Raw genomic sequence first — 18,322 nt, 5'->3', positions numbered from 1 at the left:
AAAACAATAAAGTGGAAAAAGTTGTTTTCAATCAAATAGTTTTGACTTTATTTGTCCTTTCAATTTTGAGTAATATTGTGTGATTTACATTTACACCATCCCTACTTTTTCTTAGTTAACTGTGTAGAATATCGCAATATTTCACAATATTGTGATATCGTGATATATCGTGATACTATCGTATCGTGACCCAAGTATCGTGATGCATATTATATCGTGAGGTTCTTGGCAATACTCACCCCTACTGTCAACAATGCCTCTCATGTAAACTAACTGTTATTACCTTCCAACCCCTTACCTCAGCTGCCACCCTGCCAAGACCGGAAGAGACAGACGATCTGCTGACACAGGTGTATCGATGCTTCATCGCATAAGCTTCCTCCATCTGTTGGTAACGTGCCGTCCACTTCCTTAACCCTTCTGACTGACCCCATTCTCTGTTTTTATAAGCAGGAACCACACTGCAAAAACTGAGATTGAATATCTTAGATAAAGGTGAAATTTGCTTGTTTTTTGCCTGATAAGAGTTTTTCTCACTAAGCAGTTTTTATGTTAGAGTTTCACGTGTTTTGAGTGTTTTGTTCCTAAATTATCTCAGTAAGATATTACAGCTTGTTACTGAAAATTTCAGACCTATATTGAGTAACACATGCTTGAAACTAGAATATCAACTGTTACAAAGCTGTTTCATCAACACTCACAAGTATACAACTGCTTCTTCAAAGTTATAATTTCTTATTTCAAGCATGAAATAAGAAATCCTGACTTTGACACAATTGTATCTCTTCACACAATTAAAACAAATGACAGCCAAATGTAATCCACTGTTTTATTTTCAATGAAACAATAGAAAATATGTACTACTCTATATTAGTACAGTTGGAACAGTACTGTAAACTGACACTTAATATTTAAGCATTTAACATTTCAAAACGTTTCAAACGGAAATGATTCATACACATTCAGATAAGTTCTTCCAAATGACAAGACATTAATATGATTTAGGAATTCCATCGCTTTTGTCTCATTTAAGAATTTTAAGAAAATGATCCCACATAATGAGAAATATATTCTGAACTTTTATAATTCACTTTTTTTTTATTTTCAAGAAAGTGCAAAACAAATACATTTCAAATAAAAAGTAGTAATAAGGCCAATGACAAAAGAAAGACAGCGATACCAAACAGACAGTAATAAAAACAAAACAAACAAAAAATAAAATAAAATAAACAAACCACCAAACTAATTTCTTACAGGGAATGCACAGAGCTCAGTGCATTGCGACCACTCACACACTCCCATCACACTCATAAACAAAGGTAGTTATTCCATATTGTGTTGTATCCATAAATAATCCATATGTTCAAAAACATCTCCTGTCTGTTACTAAGCTTAAAAATGAGTTTTTCATAGGTAGCTATTTTAGTCATTCATTAAAAGAGAAGCTATAAGAGAAATATATTCTTAACTTTTGTCTTTCCATCAAGAAAAGTTAATTAGTTTTTAGTATAACTTTGCTAGTTTCAAGACATGTAATGCCTTGTGCATGTCATTATGTCAAGATAATGGCACTAGCATTTACTTAATTTAAGACTATTTTTCAACATATTGAGAGAAGAAGTCTCATATTTTTTTATTTCTATCAAGAGAAATGCACTTGTTATCAGTGAAAATACACTAATTTTAAGGTATTTCTGGGTTCATTGAGGTTAGATATTTTTACTTGTTTTGGAAAGTCTTCACAAGCCAAATTGTCTTGTTCTTTTGGCAGATAATTTTGCTGAGTTTAAGTAATATACCCCCAATTTTTGTATATCTTTTTTTGTTTTTGAAGGCTGGCTTTTTGCAGTGCAGAAACACAAGAAGATGCAGGACTGAAGAATTACTAACATTTGATCAGGGACTTTAAGATGGTTGAGTAAATCAACCTCAAGCTGTCTGATTGTGATCAAATATATAAGCAGAAATTGTGGAGACAATGCAGAATCTCTGCAGAAAAGTTGAAATGTGCAAATACAGAATTGATTTCTGTACACTGGAATATATATAGAATTCACCATTAGCATCAAAGCTAGGCGGTTTGTGGACATGCAAATGGGTTTGTAGTATCAAGCCCTGGGTTCTGATCTAAGTTAAATGAATCAGTGAATGAAATTAATCCCTGCAGTTTGTGAATCAGGTGTCTCCAGTCAATGGAGGTGAATGGCCCTGAGTTTCGGGACATGGAGGAAATCCTCACTGCGTCACTGAAACGTCACAATTTCCGCCTGTCTACCCTCCATCTGTCCTACTCTCCTTCTCCATCAGCTTTCAATTTAACATGAAATACATGTCTGATAATACTGACGTTTGAGTTTTGAGCTATAAACAGTCTGAAGTCTCTGAAGTCAGTAAAACAAGACAGCATGAGCTGTTTTAGAGCCCAAATGTGAACAGACGGTTGTTTTCCTATGCAGCTTCATTTAGAAGTGTTCTGCTGGTAATGGGATCTTCTTTAATCCTGTTTGAGGTCCAGAGGTCATCACTCAAATCCCCATAAGAGGAGACAGCAACAGCACAGAGGTGTGCACATGGACTCCAACTGAAGCACAGGAGGTAATGCAACGAACGGAGTCTGCTTTTTTAAATGATATCATCAGATTGTTTCAATAGGTGATACGACTTGCAGGTGAGTCCCATTGTTTCTTTTACAGTAGGTTTTTAGTGTTTGTGATACGACTAAATGCTGTAAATAAACACTTTCTTTCCTTGTATTTGCAGGTAAAAGCTTCAGTTCTGTCATATATTTAAGAAGAGCAGCAACACTTGCTGATTTAGGTCATGGATTCCCTCATGTCGCTGGGTGCCCCACTGAAGCAGTTCACCAGCTGTATGTCTGGGAAAAACACAGCGGCTAAGAGGACCCAGTCGGTCCGCAGAAACAGCTTCACCCGCAGGAAGAGCGTCAGCAGCAGGAGGAGAAGCCTTCCCTGCAGCAGCCAGAAAGTACCGGACTCCTGGTTGCGAATATACCAGGCTGAGCTGAAGAAGGAACGGTAGGTTACATCCATGTGAGGTTAAAAAGTTGTTGTATTTATAATTGATTTATTTTCTCTGGTGCTCTTAAAATAGTTGTGCTTTGTTACTATCTTGTTATCCAGCTGACACCTTTGGCTAGACAGCTTCAGCTTAATGAGGATCAAGCTGTTCTTAACATAAATAAGCCGCTTGCCCATGTGCTGTGCCTCATGTTTCTTCTGTTCTCTCCAAAGGAAAAGGCAGCAAGCCATGCTCGCCAAGAAGAACGCAGAGAGATCTGTCAGGAGAACTCACTTTAGGAGCCACCACTGCCTCCCAAGGGTAAGAAAAAAATCCCACTGATATTTTAGGATTTTCTTTTTTTTCTTTTTTTACAGATTATGAATTTGACAGCTTTACTCTTTGTTTTCCACAATGTAGCAGACCCCAGCCGCCAGAAAAGCAGCCCCAGCAAAGGATGACTCCATCTTCGGAGCCTTTCAAGGTCTTAGTCTGGACGGTCTGATGGGAGGCAGTAATGCTCTAGCTGCTCCTTCTGCTGCAGGAGATCCCTGCAAAGTCATGTGAGACTCACTAAGTGATCAGACTTCAAATATTCCTTAAAACCCAAAGACTTGAAGAGCAAAAAGCTCAGGGTGGAAAGGTGACAGAGGGGGCTGACACCTTCTCTGACCAAAGAACGGAGTATTTATATCATGTCAGTGCTTCTTTAGATATGTTGAGATATCTTGCCCATGATTCCTGGATGTTAACTTTTGCTGTGTCCACCTTTGTACCATTTCTGTTCACTGTGAATCTTGTCATAAAACTGATGCAATCTTTGTTGTTTCCCTGTGTCGCTGCAATGTACTTATCCTCGTCAACTGTAACCAAGCATTAAAGTGTACTTTATTCTATCTTTTCAAAATGACGTGAGATTATTTGGCACAAACACCAGTCAGGTGTACGGTGATTTATTGGCAACATTTTGATGAATACATTCAAAACATGCAGAACTAAAAGGTGATATTGACACAATCTAAAACATCTGACGCTCGAGGGATGTTTTTGTTCTTCTCTGATTTAAAAGCGCATTTCTGTATAAATTGAGCCAGTGTCATGTTGGTTTGGACAATAATGAAATCAAAACCAGATCTTAAAAACAATAATGCCGCATACCTTTATTTATCATCCCCACAAAACCTACTTCTTGTTCTTTTCTGCAAGTTCTCAGCTCAGCTTTTTAAACCACTGTAGGGTGCGGTTGAAAACACAAAGCTTTATTAAAAAAAAAAAAAGAACAAAAAGAAGGACAAAATCACATTTTCTCATCCGTTACTGAAGTGGAAGATTCTTTCTTGCGTGACGTAGGTATGACATCTGGGTTTGAATCACAAATATGTACATAAGAAAACCGAGTACAAAACTCAGATTTTCAGCGACATGAAGAGGAAACATCGTCTGTAAAGTATCCTGATGACTGTGCGATGACGACGACAGGGTGAGGACACAGAACCAGGGTTTTCTTTTTTTTTTAGAACAGTGAGTTAGATCCGATAAAAGTCCTGTTTAACAGCCTCATTCTCTCTGTTCCATCTTCACTTTCGGGGGTTTAAGGAAGGACCTGTTCTTTTTCTCTTTGCTCTTCTTTCCTTTGGCCTGGAAGGTCCTCCAACTGTCCACGCGGCCGTCTCTTGTTTCCTTTAAAAAAACAAAAACAGGTAATTTGAGGTACATCGAACACCAGACTTCATGTTTCCATTATAAAGTTAGTATGTGCACAGAAAGGGATGAACACACCTCAAAGTTTTTCTGCCATTCTCTATCTCGCTTGGCTTTCTCTGCTACCTCGATTTCTTCCTCTCTTGCCCTTTTCCTGGTAAAGAAGAAGACATCCGTGAGTTAATAATAAATAAAGGGATGAAGTCATTTTAATTTCAAAAATCTGGTGAGTGATTTACCTTTCATGCATATCCTTTGCTTCCCTTTCCTTCCTCTTGATTTCGAGCTCTGCGAACAGCTTCATGGTCTGTTTGTAAACAGCTTGCCTGAACTGAAAAAGTTAAGCGTTTATATGGTGAGAGACAAAAATGAACAATACGTGCTGAGTCAACATGGAGAAAAGTATGAAAATCTAAAGTCTTTCAAACTGAAAATGTGGATTTAGAATAAAGAAAAGATGGGGAGCTGGTGGCCTCGTGGTCTAAGCGCCCCACGTATAGAGGCTCCCGGCTGGTCGACCATTTACTGCATGTCTTCCCCCTCTCTCTACTCCCCACATTTCTTGTCTCTCTTAAGCTGTACCATCAAATAAAAGGCAAAAAAGCCCCAAAATATAACTTAAAAAAAAAGAATAAAGAAAACATTTTAAAACAGCTGCACATCAAACAACATTAATAATAGAAGCATGAGTTTGATTTCACGTACCATTTCTGGGTCGTCCTCCTCCACGTCTAACAGTTTACCGTCTTTCTTCAACTGTTTCTTTTTCTCCTTCACCTGTTTGAAACATAGAATGGTCGAACATGTCACCAAATAAATGCAGAGGAGCTGTGCAAACATGAAGGCTGAATGACTTCAATGTTTGTAAGGTAAAGGAATGACACTCACCATATGCTCCACATATTCTTTCCCTGCATGAATCACATCTAGAGCTCTCTTCTTCTGGTCTGGATCCAGGAGGAGTTTGTAGGCTTTGTCCACAGCTTGAAACAGAAACAAAACCTGAGCATCTTTCTTTTTTCATCTCCAGACAACATGCATAAAAAGCTGCAACTCTAACTTTGTTGACATCATGCAAAATCCCAAATTCGAAAAACTTTACCTTCAAAGGATTTCTGTGCTCTGTCTTGATCATCCTGATTTTTGTCTGGATGGACCAAAATTGACAACTGCACAGTGAAAGGGACGAAACATAAGAATTTGTAAATAAACATGACATCATGGCTCTGACTGTGCACACAGGAAAGTATCATCTTTTAAGAGAGGAGCTTTGTTTTTTTTTTTAACTTACTGCACGAAATCTCTTCTTCAGTTCATCATCTGTTGCCTCTGGATCAATCTGCAGCACCTGTAAGTTAAATAAACATTGTGAGGCTTCTTCAAAGACGGGTATCTGGTCCTAAGTGTTAACTTGAGAGATTATTGTAAGGCAGAAAAAAAAAAAAAAGACTTCTTAAAGCAACAGTAACACCATTAACATGCTCTGATAAAAGCAGATTCATCACCCAATTGACTTTATAAAATTGAATCAGATGAGCTTACTATTTTGTTTTTGACACATGGTGTGCCTCCCCCTTTCTCTATTTTGGGACATCTGATTACAGCAGGAGCAAGATCGAAGAGTGGCCTATGCTGTGCAACTTATTAGTGGCCTGCCGCGCCTGTGTCGCCGTGTATGCCTCTCCTAGAACAGCGGCAGGTGCTGTGCTGCACCGACATGTCAGGGCCTCAGCCACTTTTCTTGTGATCAGTCTTCAAACAGTCTTACATTATCATGTTTGATGATAACTTTGAAAACTGTCAAATATTATCTTTTGACTACACTTCTTAAAAATATATATTTTTTTCCTCTGGTGCATTGAATCACCTTTGCCTCTATAAACTCCGGCTCATAAAAGGTGTCCATGTGTGTCCGCAGTAAACAGCAAGACATTGGCGGGGTCAGAATCCCTCATTATTAAGTTTAGTTGTACTTTTAAGACATTGAAGCTGCATACTTGAACAGCTGATCAGTGTGCTGAGCACGTCTGTGTTGCGTCTGCAAATAATGCAAAAACAAATGGGTTTTCTGATGTGAAAGTGAAGTTTTGACAAAAATCACAAGTGGAGCGTACACCTATACTGGTGTATCCCCTCTCTGCCTTCGATGTAAACTGGAAATTGGTACGCTAATACATACAGTGTGGTCCTGCAATAAGTTAAGACAGTGGTGGCTGGGAATTGAGAATATTCTTGAGAAAAGTATTATTGCAGAATATTTCCTTGTCACCTGTGATAGTAATGCTAGGGGACTTGACCAACTTGAAGCTCCCCTCCCAAAGCTTAAAGGGTTTTGTGAGCCTAGCCATTACAGCTGCCAAGAAATGTATTACATCTAAGTGGAATCATGTAGACCCTCCAAATATTATTCAATGGATTAATGAGGTCAATTCCTGTGCTCCTTTGGAGAAAATAACCTATTCCATCAGAGGTAGCCCACAGCTGTTTCACAAGACCTGGGACCCCTGGATGGCCTATCTAGAGTCCGGTCAATACAATATTTAACTTATTGGTACTCGTACTTCATCTGTATTCAAATGTCAGCCACCTGTAGATGTGTGAGTAAGGTGTAAGGGGAAGATGTGTATGTGTATGTTACATTGAGGATTGTGGGTGCAACTCTCATTGTCATGGCATGGTTTTGTTCTTTGTTTTTGTTTGGTTTTTGGACTCTATGGTGTTTTGTAAGCTGTTTGTCCGAATAAGAATGAAGAAAAATAAATAAACAGAATTTTCTAAAAAAAGTGGAGTGTACACCTAAACCGAGATGAGTGCTCAGGTCTATGTTTTCCAAAATTCAGGTACAGTATGTGCATTGTGAAGTTAATGTCTTTATGCACTTTTGTTCGTTGAGGTATGTATTACCTAAAGACTAAAAGAAGGGGAAAAAATGGGAGTGGTGCAGGAGCGGGAGTCATTCTGAATGGGAGAAGGATGGGAGTGGGAGTCATCTGTGGGATGGGACAGGAGGGAAAATCCACCCCCTTGTCATCCTCCAACACAGACACAGGCACGGCAGGCCAAAGAGCACTTTTGGATCTCGCTGTAAATCCCTGATTAAATGAATAAAGGAAGAATTTGATTTGCATTTTATTTACCTTTTGAAAATGTATCAATCGTAGGTGATATGATGAAAGATACAAAACGGCTTTAGAAACTAACTTAAATTATGTAATGCTTGTTTCTCCTCAGTGCAAATGTAAATGCCTGCTGTTCTGATCTGCTCTTGGTTCAAGAAACTTTGCAACAACATAAACATGACAGTCTTTTCTACTGCAGCACTCACCTCAAAGGGATTAAGATTAAAGTATGATGCACCAGGTCTCAGCAGTCTCTCAATCTGCTGCTTCGATGTTAAAACAGAGTCTCTCTTCTCAATCTGCTTCACCTGTCAACAACATGAAAACAATCAAAACAAGAACAAAACAATAACTTCAATCTGGGTTGTATTTTGGAGGGATTCTCATAGCTTGATAGAGAGCTAACAGATCATGCCTTGTAGCTGATAATTATTGTTTAAACTGTGATTACATTGAAGTGTAGTGCTGAGGAATTAACTAATAAAGCTAAACCTAAAGATGAGATCCTTTGAACGCTAGAAGAACGAAGCAGCTCACAAAAAGGCATCCTATAGTGAAAGTTAGCATGTTATCGTTAGCCTGTGCTCCTGTCTATGAGGCCTTAAAGGTAATAACCCAAAGATTCGTTCAATTATTTATTTGAGCCGATCGACAGAGAGGGACCAAACACTTCCGGACATTCAATATCACGTTTGTAGTCGTACCTCCGAGATGAAGGTCTGAAATAATTCATCCGACATCTTCTGAGTGGAAGGCTCTCCTCCGGCGGCCGCCATCTTGGTTTAGATGTGACGTAGTAGCACCACGTGACCGGAGTTATTTTAGAACACAAGGCTCAACAGCGCATGCTCAGAAACAGCGAAATCTTATATTTCTGAATTCATTTCCGCCTTTAACTCAATTTTACTGATTTAAACCAAGTCAGTGTAAATGAATGGGTTGGTTATAAATGCTAGAGAGATGTTATACACTACGGTAAAACAAATCGTTCAGTGTAAACAACAGATTACTTTAAAACGGAGGGTGCATTCATGAAACATGTTATTGATATTTCCCTCTTTGGCTTATCTAGAAATGGAGACAGAATACGATTTTGCTTCGACTTTATCATTAGTCAGGTGGAAATAAATACTTCATAGGATAGTTATTAGTAGCAGCCCCTTGACTGAATACTGATTTAGAAATAATAATTAATTGCAATAATTACTCATCCCTCTTCTTACATGTGCAATACGTTTTTTCTACTCATCTTCTCAGTTCTGTTCTGTACATTGTTTTTAGCCTATATTACAAGCTTGTGCGCATTTTTCACCGCGTCACTGTAAATATTTGCAAATGTACTTAATTAGTTGTGTATATACGTCGTAAGATATGCTTATTACTTCTTTAATTTTAATTGCTTATAACTTTTTAATAATTGTTATACATGCTCTTGGTTGCTCTATACTGTTTTGCACTATCTACTTTGCTGCTGTAACACTTACATGTCCCCGTTGTGGGACAAATAAAGGATTATCTCATTTTATCTCGGAAAAATAAATAAATCCCCCCCACCAGTCAGCTACTTTGAATTTAACAGTAATTTTAGGAGCACAATTTGCCATTAAACCCTGTCGGAATTGATCGACTTGTCTAATCTATCTCTAGTTAGGAAACTTTTTAAGCGTATCAGCCTGAACATTTAGGATAAAAAGAAATCAAAAGTAGAAAATGTGTTGCTGCTATAAAATACACGATGCATCCACATCGCTCACCTAGCGCAAATGACGTCATTTTGGCTATTCATAGGTATCGGGCTTTCAATTTCAGACATCCAATAATCGTTCTTCCCAACTATAACATTTTTAATTTCTGCAATGCCACTCTACCTTAGAGAGACTCAATTCCAAGAGATCTACAATCCAGTCATAATATATTTGGTCGTTCAAAGTTGCATTGAAGATTGCTGAGATGGTTTGAATTATAAACTGGAATAAGAATTGAATTGTACGTTTTTAAATATCTCGTCTCATGAATGTTTCAACGTCTTTCCATAGAGGTTCACCCAGAGCCCCTGAATAATCTTCAAACCTGTGGGGGCTCAAAGTCCAACAAATATGTGTTCACGCCCACTCATTCTTAGACTGTCAGACTGCTGGGAAAGGAAACAATTTACCAGTGACTGAAGGACTCAGAACTAAACCACAATATGGACTCCATTATACAAAATATTTATTTCAATCATGATGAACCACTTAAGTAAGGGGTACGTTTCAGTGCTGGAAGTGCCAAATATATTATAAAATAATGATAATAAAAAAATACTGCATAATATTTTTTAGTTATAGGAAAGCAGACACTAAATATACACAAAAAAAATCACATTTATTTGGGTAATAAATTGTATTTCACAATTTAAAGCAACACTTTCCTTTAGAGTATTATTTCATTACATTTGATCAAACAGCATTGATCAGCACGATGAAACTCTGCATCATGACACGTCAATCACCTTTATCCTCCTGTGTTTCTGCAGAAAATGACAAAATATTAAAGCATAAAATACAGAAATGTCTTAAACTAAATTATTTACATCATATGTGGGTTCCATAAAAAATATTGTGACATTTACATATCTTCAGACAAAGTGGTCTGAGGATTATGAGCAAGTGCTTTTTCAAATTCAAGTAGCTAGATTAACACACATTTTCATACCTGTGATGTTTAGGTAGACGGCCTGTGTTCACCTGGGATCTGGACCTGAGCTGTCCTTCTGAGGGATGAGAAACTTTCGATCCACACCACACCTTGTAGGGAACAGTCTCTTGACCTTAGAGCTAGAAAAGGGTCACACAGACATGTTATGTTACCATTACTTGTCCGTTAGCATCCAAGTATTGGAATGATTACCAACACCAACAGTTGAAACAGAAAGAAAAACTGTTGGCTTTAATACAATACAATAAACCAATTAAATGTCAAGCTATTTCAAGATAAACACTGAAGAACAACTTACAGAAGTTACTGGCTCTGGGAGGTAAAAGAACTAGTAGGATGTGAAAACATGATATTTAAAATATGCAAAATTTAGACAATAAAATGAGCTAAAACTTTCCGAGCATTAGTTTGGATAATGAAAAATCTTACCCATCAGTCCCTCCCATTTGTGTGAACTCATTAACATGGATGGGGGCAGCTCCTTGACTGCCTGGTGACAAGAGGCAACATATAGAGCACACAGTTCTGATGTGAGAAACTGAGAAGCACTCAAACATATAATGGTACTTCAAATCAAATCATGTGCGTGGGAATCATCCGAATGGGCTTTCTGCACAACACATTGCTCCCTATTCCAAGCTTACCTGTTTTATTAATAATACAGCTCTTACATGCCACCTTGTGGCATCGAAAGGCACTAGCATCAGTTTTCAAGCAGTCTTTGTTCCATTAGAAGCCAATTTAGCCATTTTTTCATGTAGAATTCCTGCTGCTTCTCGATATTATTCCACAAACAGCTTCTCATCAATATTTTAAAATAAATTAACACCTCTCTAACTCTGAAAACAGTCACTAAATTGATAACCGAGTAAAAGGACGATGGAGCTCTGGTTGTGCTTGTGTGTAACTGCTACCTCTAGTGGTGTAAGAGGGGAAACACCACCTTCCATTCACAGAGTGTTTGCAGACAGCTGAAGTGATTTGGTGCAGTAAGCCAAGGTGGGCAGCAGGTGTTTGCAGAAGTTTGTAGGGCTAACAATATCACTAATATTCTGGAGTTGAGGTTCACTCTAAAACACAGCTATTTGGCCCCTGAAATTGTGCCTGACTCTGTGTTTGATTTCAGTGGGAAATCAAAGAGAGACTTATCTAAACCCTAAAAATATACTAGCAACACAACTGATGGTAATAAATCCAATGGTTCTTCAGTCAACTTTAGTGACTTGTGTTCTTCAAAGCCTGAGGGGGAAAAAAAACCTCCAACAAGATAAAGAAAAAGCTTGATTTTTCTTAATTAAACAAGGAAACAATTAAAAGGAACAAAGTATGATTATGTCCGGAGTTATTGCAGTGATTACTAGAGGAGAGGAGACAGTACTCTGTGCAAGGCTAGCTCACCCTTGAGTACCGTTCAGGTGAGTTCCTCACTCTAGTGGTTCCGCTCTCAATGCTTCTCCACCTAGGCAGGTTGGAATAAGAGGACAGACACATGAAACAAAAGACAATGATACCATGGCACCAAAAGGCAGGATGCTAAAAACACTTAGTAAGCAAACTAAAACAACTTGCTACGTTGAAGAATTTTAACCCTTTGGACGGTCAGATCTTCGGTGCCTTCGAAAAGGAAATACAGATGGTGTGGATGAGATTTTGGATTGAAATAATGAATTGGAGACAACTTGGAATACAAATACAAAGCAACTCTAAGTCAAATTTGTGATTGTAACTGTGTCCATCTCAGGACTAGACCAGTGCAAGTGACAGCTTTACATTATCCAAGATTGTCCAAGTGAAGACCTTAACAGTCTATGCTTCATCAGATCTCAAACACTGGAGCTGCAAGTTAGAACATTTGACTGAAAAGTGATGCACGTTTGCTTCCATCAATTTCTTCCACTGTACTGTATGCTACAGAAATGCATAGCTTAGATCTTCAGCACAAGAAATGAGATCCAAAATTGTTTCTGTTGCTTAATCAGAATTGATCAAGTTATTAAGAAAAAGGTTTTTACCTTTTCCCCAATAAACACAGACACCACATTTCAGCAACAGTTCATCACAAGATATACCTGTGCCCATGGATGGAAAGAACAATCTTGTGTAATGTAAAACAGTCAAAGTTAAAGTTTGGTCCTTATATTATAAAAGGGGACCGAACTATAATACAGTCATAGTTGCACTGCTCTGATATCTACTATATCAATTCTGAATGCAGGAATCGACTGTAGTCTGATGTCACATGCACTGAAAAATGAAGGGTTAAAATCCTGTTAAATCATTTCATCATTCAATGACTCTCAAAATTCTCTTGTCCGGTGTCTGATTGCACAATTTCAGGTTTTTGTGGTTGTCCTAAAAAGTAAAAGTCTTTGACTTGAAACGATGATCTTCATCCAAATAGGAGAATTGAGGTAGAAATCAAATCAATACTGAATGACAACACTGAATTTGAGTATCTGACAATTGACTGATGCTCAGCTGAGTTTTATTGAAACGGAACAAACGTAAAAGTTATAAATACAAAGAACATCAGAGAACAAACTGCTATGGCTCTTAAGGTAAGCCAAACCAAATTCTATTGGGCAAGTTCAAAGAAAACATAGGAAGTTATGGTATCAGTTTAAAAAAACACATATCAACTACCTCTAGAAATGCTAGGCATACACTTTGAACATTACAAAACTTTGATTTCTTCCTTCCTGTGGATTCTTTTCTCCACCATTGCAAAAAATGAAGTATGAAGCTCTAACCATATGCATTTATTTACAAGCAAGTCCCTAAGCAACTATGAGAACCACAAAGAAAGGGATTACAAGAAGGGGAGGGGGGAACGGGCATGGACAAAAACTTCCTGCAAGGCAAATATTATTTAATGTCCTCTCAGACTTATGAATGTCCACTTTTTTTTTGTAAATGTTCATTGTTGGCTTTAAAAGAATCAGCAAAAAAACGTAACAATAAAAGTGTTTTGACTGTTTTTTTTAAAGACACGTCCCAATGTAACCGTAGAAGTAAGAAATGATTCACCACAACGGTTACGTTCACTTCTTCAGCCAAAAGGCTTTCCAGCCAATCATCTCGAGCCAAATCTGGGGTCTGTCCATTTTTTTCTTTGAGATATATATGTACAGATTTTTTTTTCATGAGGGATGAAGAATAAAAAGTCAATCAAAAAATTGTGGCCAATCTCCATTTTTTTGTTTGTTTTATCGTTGTTTTTCTCTTTTTTTGTTGTCACTTTGCCAAATACCTTTTGGAGAATCTACTTCCACTGCTGCCCATAAGAATCCTGTGAAAACTCCATGGTGTCATTACTGTAACCATAGTTACCGGAATAGTCGGCCCCTTGCTGCAGGGGCTGCTGGGCGATGGGCTGGGACCCCCAGTTCTGTTGGTTGTTGGTCTGGCGGCGCTTGGAGTCAGGCTGGTTAAACACGTCGGCCTTCCTCTTTCCGCCCACGTTGCCCCCGCGATTGCCCCTGGCCCCGCGAGGACCACGGCCCCTCTGTGGCTGGAAAGGGGCTCCCCGGCCCCCTCGGCCACCCCTCGGACCACCAAGAGGAGGCCCTCTTTGGGCGTAGCCACCACGGCCTCGTGCAGGTGGTGCTCCACGGGCCCTCGGTGGAGGAGGACCCCCCCTGTTAGGACGAGAACCACGGCCCCTCATGCTGTACACATCATCATAGCCGTAGTAAGGGTCTTCATAGCCCCCACGGTAGTCATGATAGTCGTAGCCATAGTAGTCGTCATAGTAGTCTTCATAGCCATAGTAATCTGGGGGATATGCGTAACCCCCTCGGCCACCACGGCCCCTGCCTCGGCCTGGAGGGGGCATGCGAGGAGGTGGGTAGTAGTAGTAGTCGTCATACCTGCAGAGAAAAGGATAGTGTTGCAGTGAAATCCTAATACGGAGGTAGGTTTGGAAACCGACCAATCACATGTCTCCTTCCCTCACCCTGAATTCCTAGTGGTTTGCCGAGCTGCTTGGCGCTCTTTCCTCTTCTTGTCTGGGGGCTTTGCCAGGACGATCTCTATTTCCTCTCCTCCCAGCTCCTTCCCGTTCATCTCATCCATTGCCTAACCAAAACAATCAATGCACTGCTGTTAAACACAGATAATCAGAAACGCAAAAGAAACTCTCAAAAGCGGGTAGAACACCCACCTTCACAGCAGCATCCCTTTCTTCAAAATGTACAAAAGCGTAGTCTTTCAATTTCTTCACTCGCTCCAGCTTTCCAAACTGAGAGAAGGTCTTTTCAAGGAGCTCTTCAGTCACAGCTGTGGCCAGCTTCCTCACAAAGAGAACCTTGACCTATCAAGTCAAGCAAATGTTGGTAATACAGCTCAAAGATGTGTTTCAGAAATCTTGGAACTAAATGTTAGAATAATGCCAGTCACTTACCTTTGCCATGACCTCAGGGTCAGGCTCAGCAACAGGGTCAGCCCACTCTACGGTGACTGGGTTCCCCCAAACCTTGACTTTGCCACTCATGAGGCGACGACGAGCCTGTGCTGCTGACTTGTGGTCCTCATACTCCAAGAAACAAAAGCCACGGTTCTTCTTCTTGTCATCTGGCTGGTGGTACAGTATCACCTCTTGGAGACCCTCTGTAACAAAAATTACTAACATATTAACACTCCACAAAAAACGTTCTGGGTATCATCCAACATGACTGAGGCTTTATTTTGATACGCTTCTGATACAAATCCACTTGAGTGCCTCTGACTGACCTGTAACTTTGCCAAAGTCTTCCAAAATACTCTCTCTTGTCTTGTTCTTTGGAATTGATCCAACAAACAGGCGATTGTTTGCAACCGATATGCACACTCCCAAGTACTTGCCAGGGCGAATTTCATGGTTATCACACTGAAAATGAATTGAAAGTACAAAAACTTTATGAAATGTGTGTTAAGCAAACAGCACTATTAAAACAATATTGTCAAGTAAGCTTTTGTGCGGTTTTCTATTTATTGAGTGTTTACATGGTTGAAATGCATCTCAGAAATACTCACAAGCTTCACAGCCTTTTGGGCGTCATCCTTATTGCAGTATGTTATGAAGGCGTAACCTCTGTTTTGACCAGAGAGAGGGTCCATCATTAACCTAAGGTCCCAGATGGGACCAGCAGACTCAAAGAGCGGCACCAGCTCATCTTCATATAAATCCCTCGGGATTTTTCCCACAAACACCTGATTAGGAGAAGAGAGAGAATGTCAGTATTTGTAGAGAGCAAATACAGCAAGGGATTTAGATTAGATTCATGATTCTGCAACATACACCTTTAGTTTCCAGCCAACTTGGAATATAAGGGCTGTGAAAACAAGACAAAAACAAGCCATAACAAAAGCAACACTTTCTACCTCAGTTCCAATTCCTGGTTGTGTTCCTTTAAACACATCGTCTGGTGGGGGTCCTCCATATTTCCTCTGCCCTGTGGTGACATCCAGGGTGTATCCTGTCCGCTCCAGTAGAGCCTGAATTAAACAACAACAACAACAAGAAATTAAGTTGGCTGCAATCATGCATCCATTAAAATATAAGTTATTGATTTAATACAGAGTAGATGTTGACCTTTATTTTTGCCTCATCTGGACCCTTGGTGGACTCCTGCACTTTACTTCCTTGTTTTTCTCTCTGTCTGTAAGTCTTCATGACTCCACAAAGGAAGGCGCTTTTATTCTAAATTAAAAAAACAAGGGGACATTAATACTTCTAATATTCTACAACACAGGACACCTCCGAAAGACAGAAAGGTGTGTGATCCAGCCACAGGGTTACCTGTACATGGGACAGGTCACTTTCTTTGAATTGCTGCAGCACAGTAAGCGCTCCCTCTTCATTAAACTCCCGCAGTGCATCAATGGCCCTTTCATCGAGATCTACATACGCTACCAAGCCTGTGAAAAGCAGGCTCACCGTCAGGCACCGCAAAACACATTTAGTACTCCAGCCCCAGCTTATTAATGATACTTCGAGCAAAAATGACCCACCTGTCTGGAAGATGTTATCTAGACTCTCAGCCACTTTCTGTGGGAGCCCAGCATCAATGAGTGTCTGGTAGTTCTCTGTGTGTGTTGTTGTCACATCCATGGGCTCTTCTTCCTCCTTTGCTGTGGCAGAACTGCCGTTCACCTCAGCTGCAGCCATTCTCCTGTATCCCAAAAGAGAAAAATACTCATCAGGGACACAAACAAATACTCGGGTATCTAAAGAACATTTCTTACAGAACAGGACATGATAACTTTGCTAAACAGCTTATAAAAATTAAAACTGCCCAAGTTGTGTATAAGGCAAGGAAAAATCTCTTGTCAAAGATTGTTCTTTGAAAGAGAGGGGGGTTATAACTTCAGAGGGAAGTTAAGATTAAAGATGGTGAGTGTTCGGACCACAAGAAAAAGTTTCTGTATTTCAATCTGTGGAGTAAAACTGTGGAACAGTCTCAATATGGAGCTACAGCAATGTCAGAACATATTTAAGTTCAAGAAGAAGTGTAGAGAAATGATTTTCACGAAATACAAGGAGGAAGACAAGTGTTGATAATCATGAGGAGTTTACTTTTGATTGTAGGTGGAAGTATGAAGATAGGAGATGAAGATCTGTTTTGTGGGAATGCACTCATATAATGCCAGATAATAGTGAATAAAGGGGTAGGATTAGACAAGTTTTAACTTCTTCCTAATCATTTTCGCTCATGGAAAGTAAAATGTTTCAGTGCTTGTTAATGGAACTGATTGATTTCGGTTTCTTTTGTATAACTATTTCTTCTTTTTTACTTGTATGTTTTTTTTTCTATTTTACTTTTACATGATTGAAATAAAGACATCAAATCAAAAATCAAATCAAGTGATGGACGCTTTCGCTTCAGAAAAAATATAGGAAATTAATCACCTTAACTATATATCAATAAACTAAAAGTGTCGACTTCTATTAATACTGTTGAAAAACTAACACTGATGTTTAATGTTAAGGTATGAAACATAACCTGGACAATTGAGTAAACCAGCGACAGCCGCCGTCCCGCCCCCCTCACATGCCGTTTGCTAGCTAACGAGGTTGACACAATTCTCATATTCCCATGTACATATATCTTACAGGAAAAACGCAAACCTCAGTAATCTGACAAACTCGATCATACCTGGAGCAAAAAGGAAAATCCAAATTAGATTCAGCTCTTGAGCTCACAGTCAAATGGATTTGCATCTGGCTAGCTTTATGAGCTTGCACGAAGGCCTCGCGGTGCAAAAAGACACAAATCAAACAGCCTCCCCGTGCATGGTGCAAACAGATAGTTAGCGAAACTCACCTCTCTAATTCGGAACTGTTACGGCGACGAGTGTTAAAATGTGAAAGGGTTAAAATTCCGGACGTTCAAAAACCTCTATTTTGGAGAATAGGTTTCAGTCAAACACACGAGACAAATTTCCAGACAGCTACGGTCTCGTAGTCGGCTCGCCCGAACAACGCCACCGCTCTGCAACCATCGCGAGATTTGGCCACTAAAACGCGAAGTGGGGCGGGTGTGTTCGTTTTTGACGTCTACAGCCTCTTCTTCTATATAGGCGACTTGCTATCAGGCGGAGTATTACTGCCACCAGCTGTTGCGTTTGAGGACTACTCGTTTTCCTCCCTGCTGTCATGGAACTATGGAAGCCCGTTTCCGCCAGTTTAAAAAAAAAAAAATTAAAATTAAAATTTTGGAAAAGTAAAAAATAAAATAAAAATCTAAGTCATAATAATGAGATACCAAGTCATAATAATGAGATACTAGTCATAATTATGAGTTACT

The 18,322-nt window shown here is 39.3% G+C and overlaps 3 protein-coding genes across 6 annotated transcripts; 1 reads left to right on the top strand and 2 right to left on the bottom strand.

Annotated features, from left to right (window-relative positions):
- Positions 1–197: 197 nt before the first annotated feature.
- On the top strand, positions 198–3,899 carry si:ch211-81a5.8 (uncharacterized protein LOC560648 homolog). 2 transcript variants are annotated; one of them, XM_034704274.1, is made up of 5 exons: positions 198–391; positions 2,510–2,668; positions 2,761–3,035; positions 3,252–3,339; positions 3,439–3,899. In XM_034704274.1, exons 3-5 carry the CDS (start codon positions 2,821–2,823, stop codon positions 3,583–3,585), a joined length of 450 nt encoding a protein of 149 aa, XP_034560165.1. In that variant the 5' UTR covers positions 198–391; positions 2,510–2,668; positions 2,761–2,820; the 3' UTR covers positions 3,586–3,899. The 2 variants fall into 2 exon arrangements, with proteins under 2 accessions (XP_034560165.1, XP_034560164.1); XM_034704273.1 differs by lacking the exon at positions 198–391 and having other exon boundaries at positions 1,699–2,668.
- Positions 3,900–3,955: 56 nt separating this feature from the next.
- dnajc8 (DnaJ (Hsp40) homolog, subfamily C, member 8) lies at positions 3,956–8,672 on the bottom strand. The gene is made up of 9 exons (XM_034704272.1): positions 8,543–8,672; positions 8,045–8,146; positions 6,011–6,067; positions 5,822–5,888; positions 5,608–5,702; positions 5,425–5,496; positions 4,959–5,050; positions 4,798–4,873; positions 3,956–4,698 (listed from the first exon to the last, which is right to left on the bottom strand). The coding sequence occupies exons 1-9, from the start codon at positions 8,612–8,614 to the stop codon at positions 4,576–4,578; spliced, it is 756 nt and encodes a 251-aa protein (XP_034560163.1). The 5' UTR covers positions 8,615–8,672; the 3' UTR covers positions 3,956–4,575.
- Positions 8,673–10,183: 1,511 nt separating this feature from the next.
- On the bottom strand, positions 10,184–18,054 carry LOC117827670 (heterogeneous nuclear ribonucleoprotein R). Of its 3 annotated transcripts, XM_034704312.1 has the most exons (16): positions 17,840–18,054; positions 16,527–16,687; positions 16,315–16,433; positions 16,108–16,215; positions 15,897–16,010; positions 15,549–15,725; positions 15,267–15,402; positions 14,938–15,143; positions 14,698–14,847; positions 14,491–14,612; positions 13,866–14,404; positions 11,934–11,994; positions 10,965–11,025; positions 10,834–10,863; positions 10,533–10,654; positions 10,184–10,347 (listed from the first exon to the last, which is right to left on the bottom strand). In XM_034704312.1, exons 2-12 carry the CDS (start codon positions 16,681–16,683, stop codon positions 11,960–11,962), a joined length of 1,863 nt encoding a protein of 620 aa, XP_034560203.1. In that variant the 5' UTR covers positions 16,684–16,687; positions 17,840–18,054; the 3' UTR covers positions 10,184–10,347; positions 10,533–10,654; positions 10,834–10,863; positions 10,965–11,025; positions 11,934–11,959. The 3 variants fall into 3 exon arrangements, with proteins under 3 accessions (XP_034560203.1, XP_034560204.1, XP_034560202.1); XM_034704313.1 differs by lacking the exon at positions 10,834–10,863; XM_034704311.1 differs by lacking the exons at positions 10,184–10,347; positions 10,533–10,654; positions 10,834–10,863; positions 10,965–11,025; positions 11,934–11,994 and having other exon boundaries at positions 12,983–14,404; positions 17,840–18,053.
- Between the last annotated feature and the right edge of the window lie 268 nt (positions 18,055–18,322).

This window comes from Notolabrus celidotus, chromosome 16 (assembly GCF_009762535.1).
Source record: "Notolabrus celidotus isolate fNotCel1 chromosome 16, fNotCel1.pri, whole genome shotgun sequence".
Taxonomy (NCBI): domain Eukaryota; kingdom Metazoa; phylum Chordata; class Actinopteri; order Labriformes; family Labridae; genus Notolabrus; species Notolabrus celidotus.
Note: the sequence above shows the minus strand (reverse complement) of the source record. Positions and strands in the feature narration are given on the sequence as shown.

Bases quoted from the DNA above. Each gene is read 5' to 3' on its own strand.
- si:ch211-81a5.8 (XM_034704274.1), top strand. From the start codon at position 2,821: ATGGATTCCCTCATGTCGCTGGGTGCCCCACTGAAGCAGTTCACCAGC. The intron at 3,036-3,251 runs GTAGGTTACATC...TTCTCTCCAAAG, and splicing joins GCTGAGCTGAAGAAGGAACG to GAAAAGGCAGCAAGCCATGC. The intron at 3,340-3,438 runs GTAAGAAAAAAA...TCCACAATGTAG, and splicing joins GCCACCACTGCCTCCCAAGG to CAGACCCCAGCCGCCAGAAA.
- dnajc8 (XM_034704272.1), bottom strand. From the start codon at position 8,614: ATGGCGGCCGCCGGAGGAGAGCCTTCCACTCAGAAGATGTCGGATGAA. The intron at 5,703-5,821 runs GTAAAGTTTTTC...TTCTGTTTCAAG, and splicing joins AGCACAGAAATCCTTTGAAG to CTGTGGACAAAGCCTACAAA. The intron at 4,874-4,958 runs GTAAATCACTCA...CTTCTTTACCAG, and splicing joins GCAAAGGATATGCATGAAAG to GAAAAGGGCAAGAGAGGAAG.
- LOC117827670 (XM_034704311.1), bottom strand. From the start codon at position 16,683: ATGGCTGCAGCTGAGGTGAACGGCAGTTCTGCCACAGCAAAGGAGGAA. The intron at 16,011-16,107 runs GTCAACATCTAC...TGTTTAATTCAG, and splicing joins CAGATGAGGCAAAAATAAAG to GCTCTACTGGAGCGGACAGG. The intron at 14,405-14,490 runs GTGAGGGAAGGA...TTTTCTCTGCAG, and splicing joins CAAACCACTAGGAATTCAGG to GTATGACGACTACTACTACT.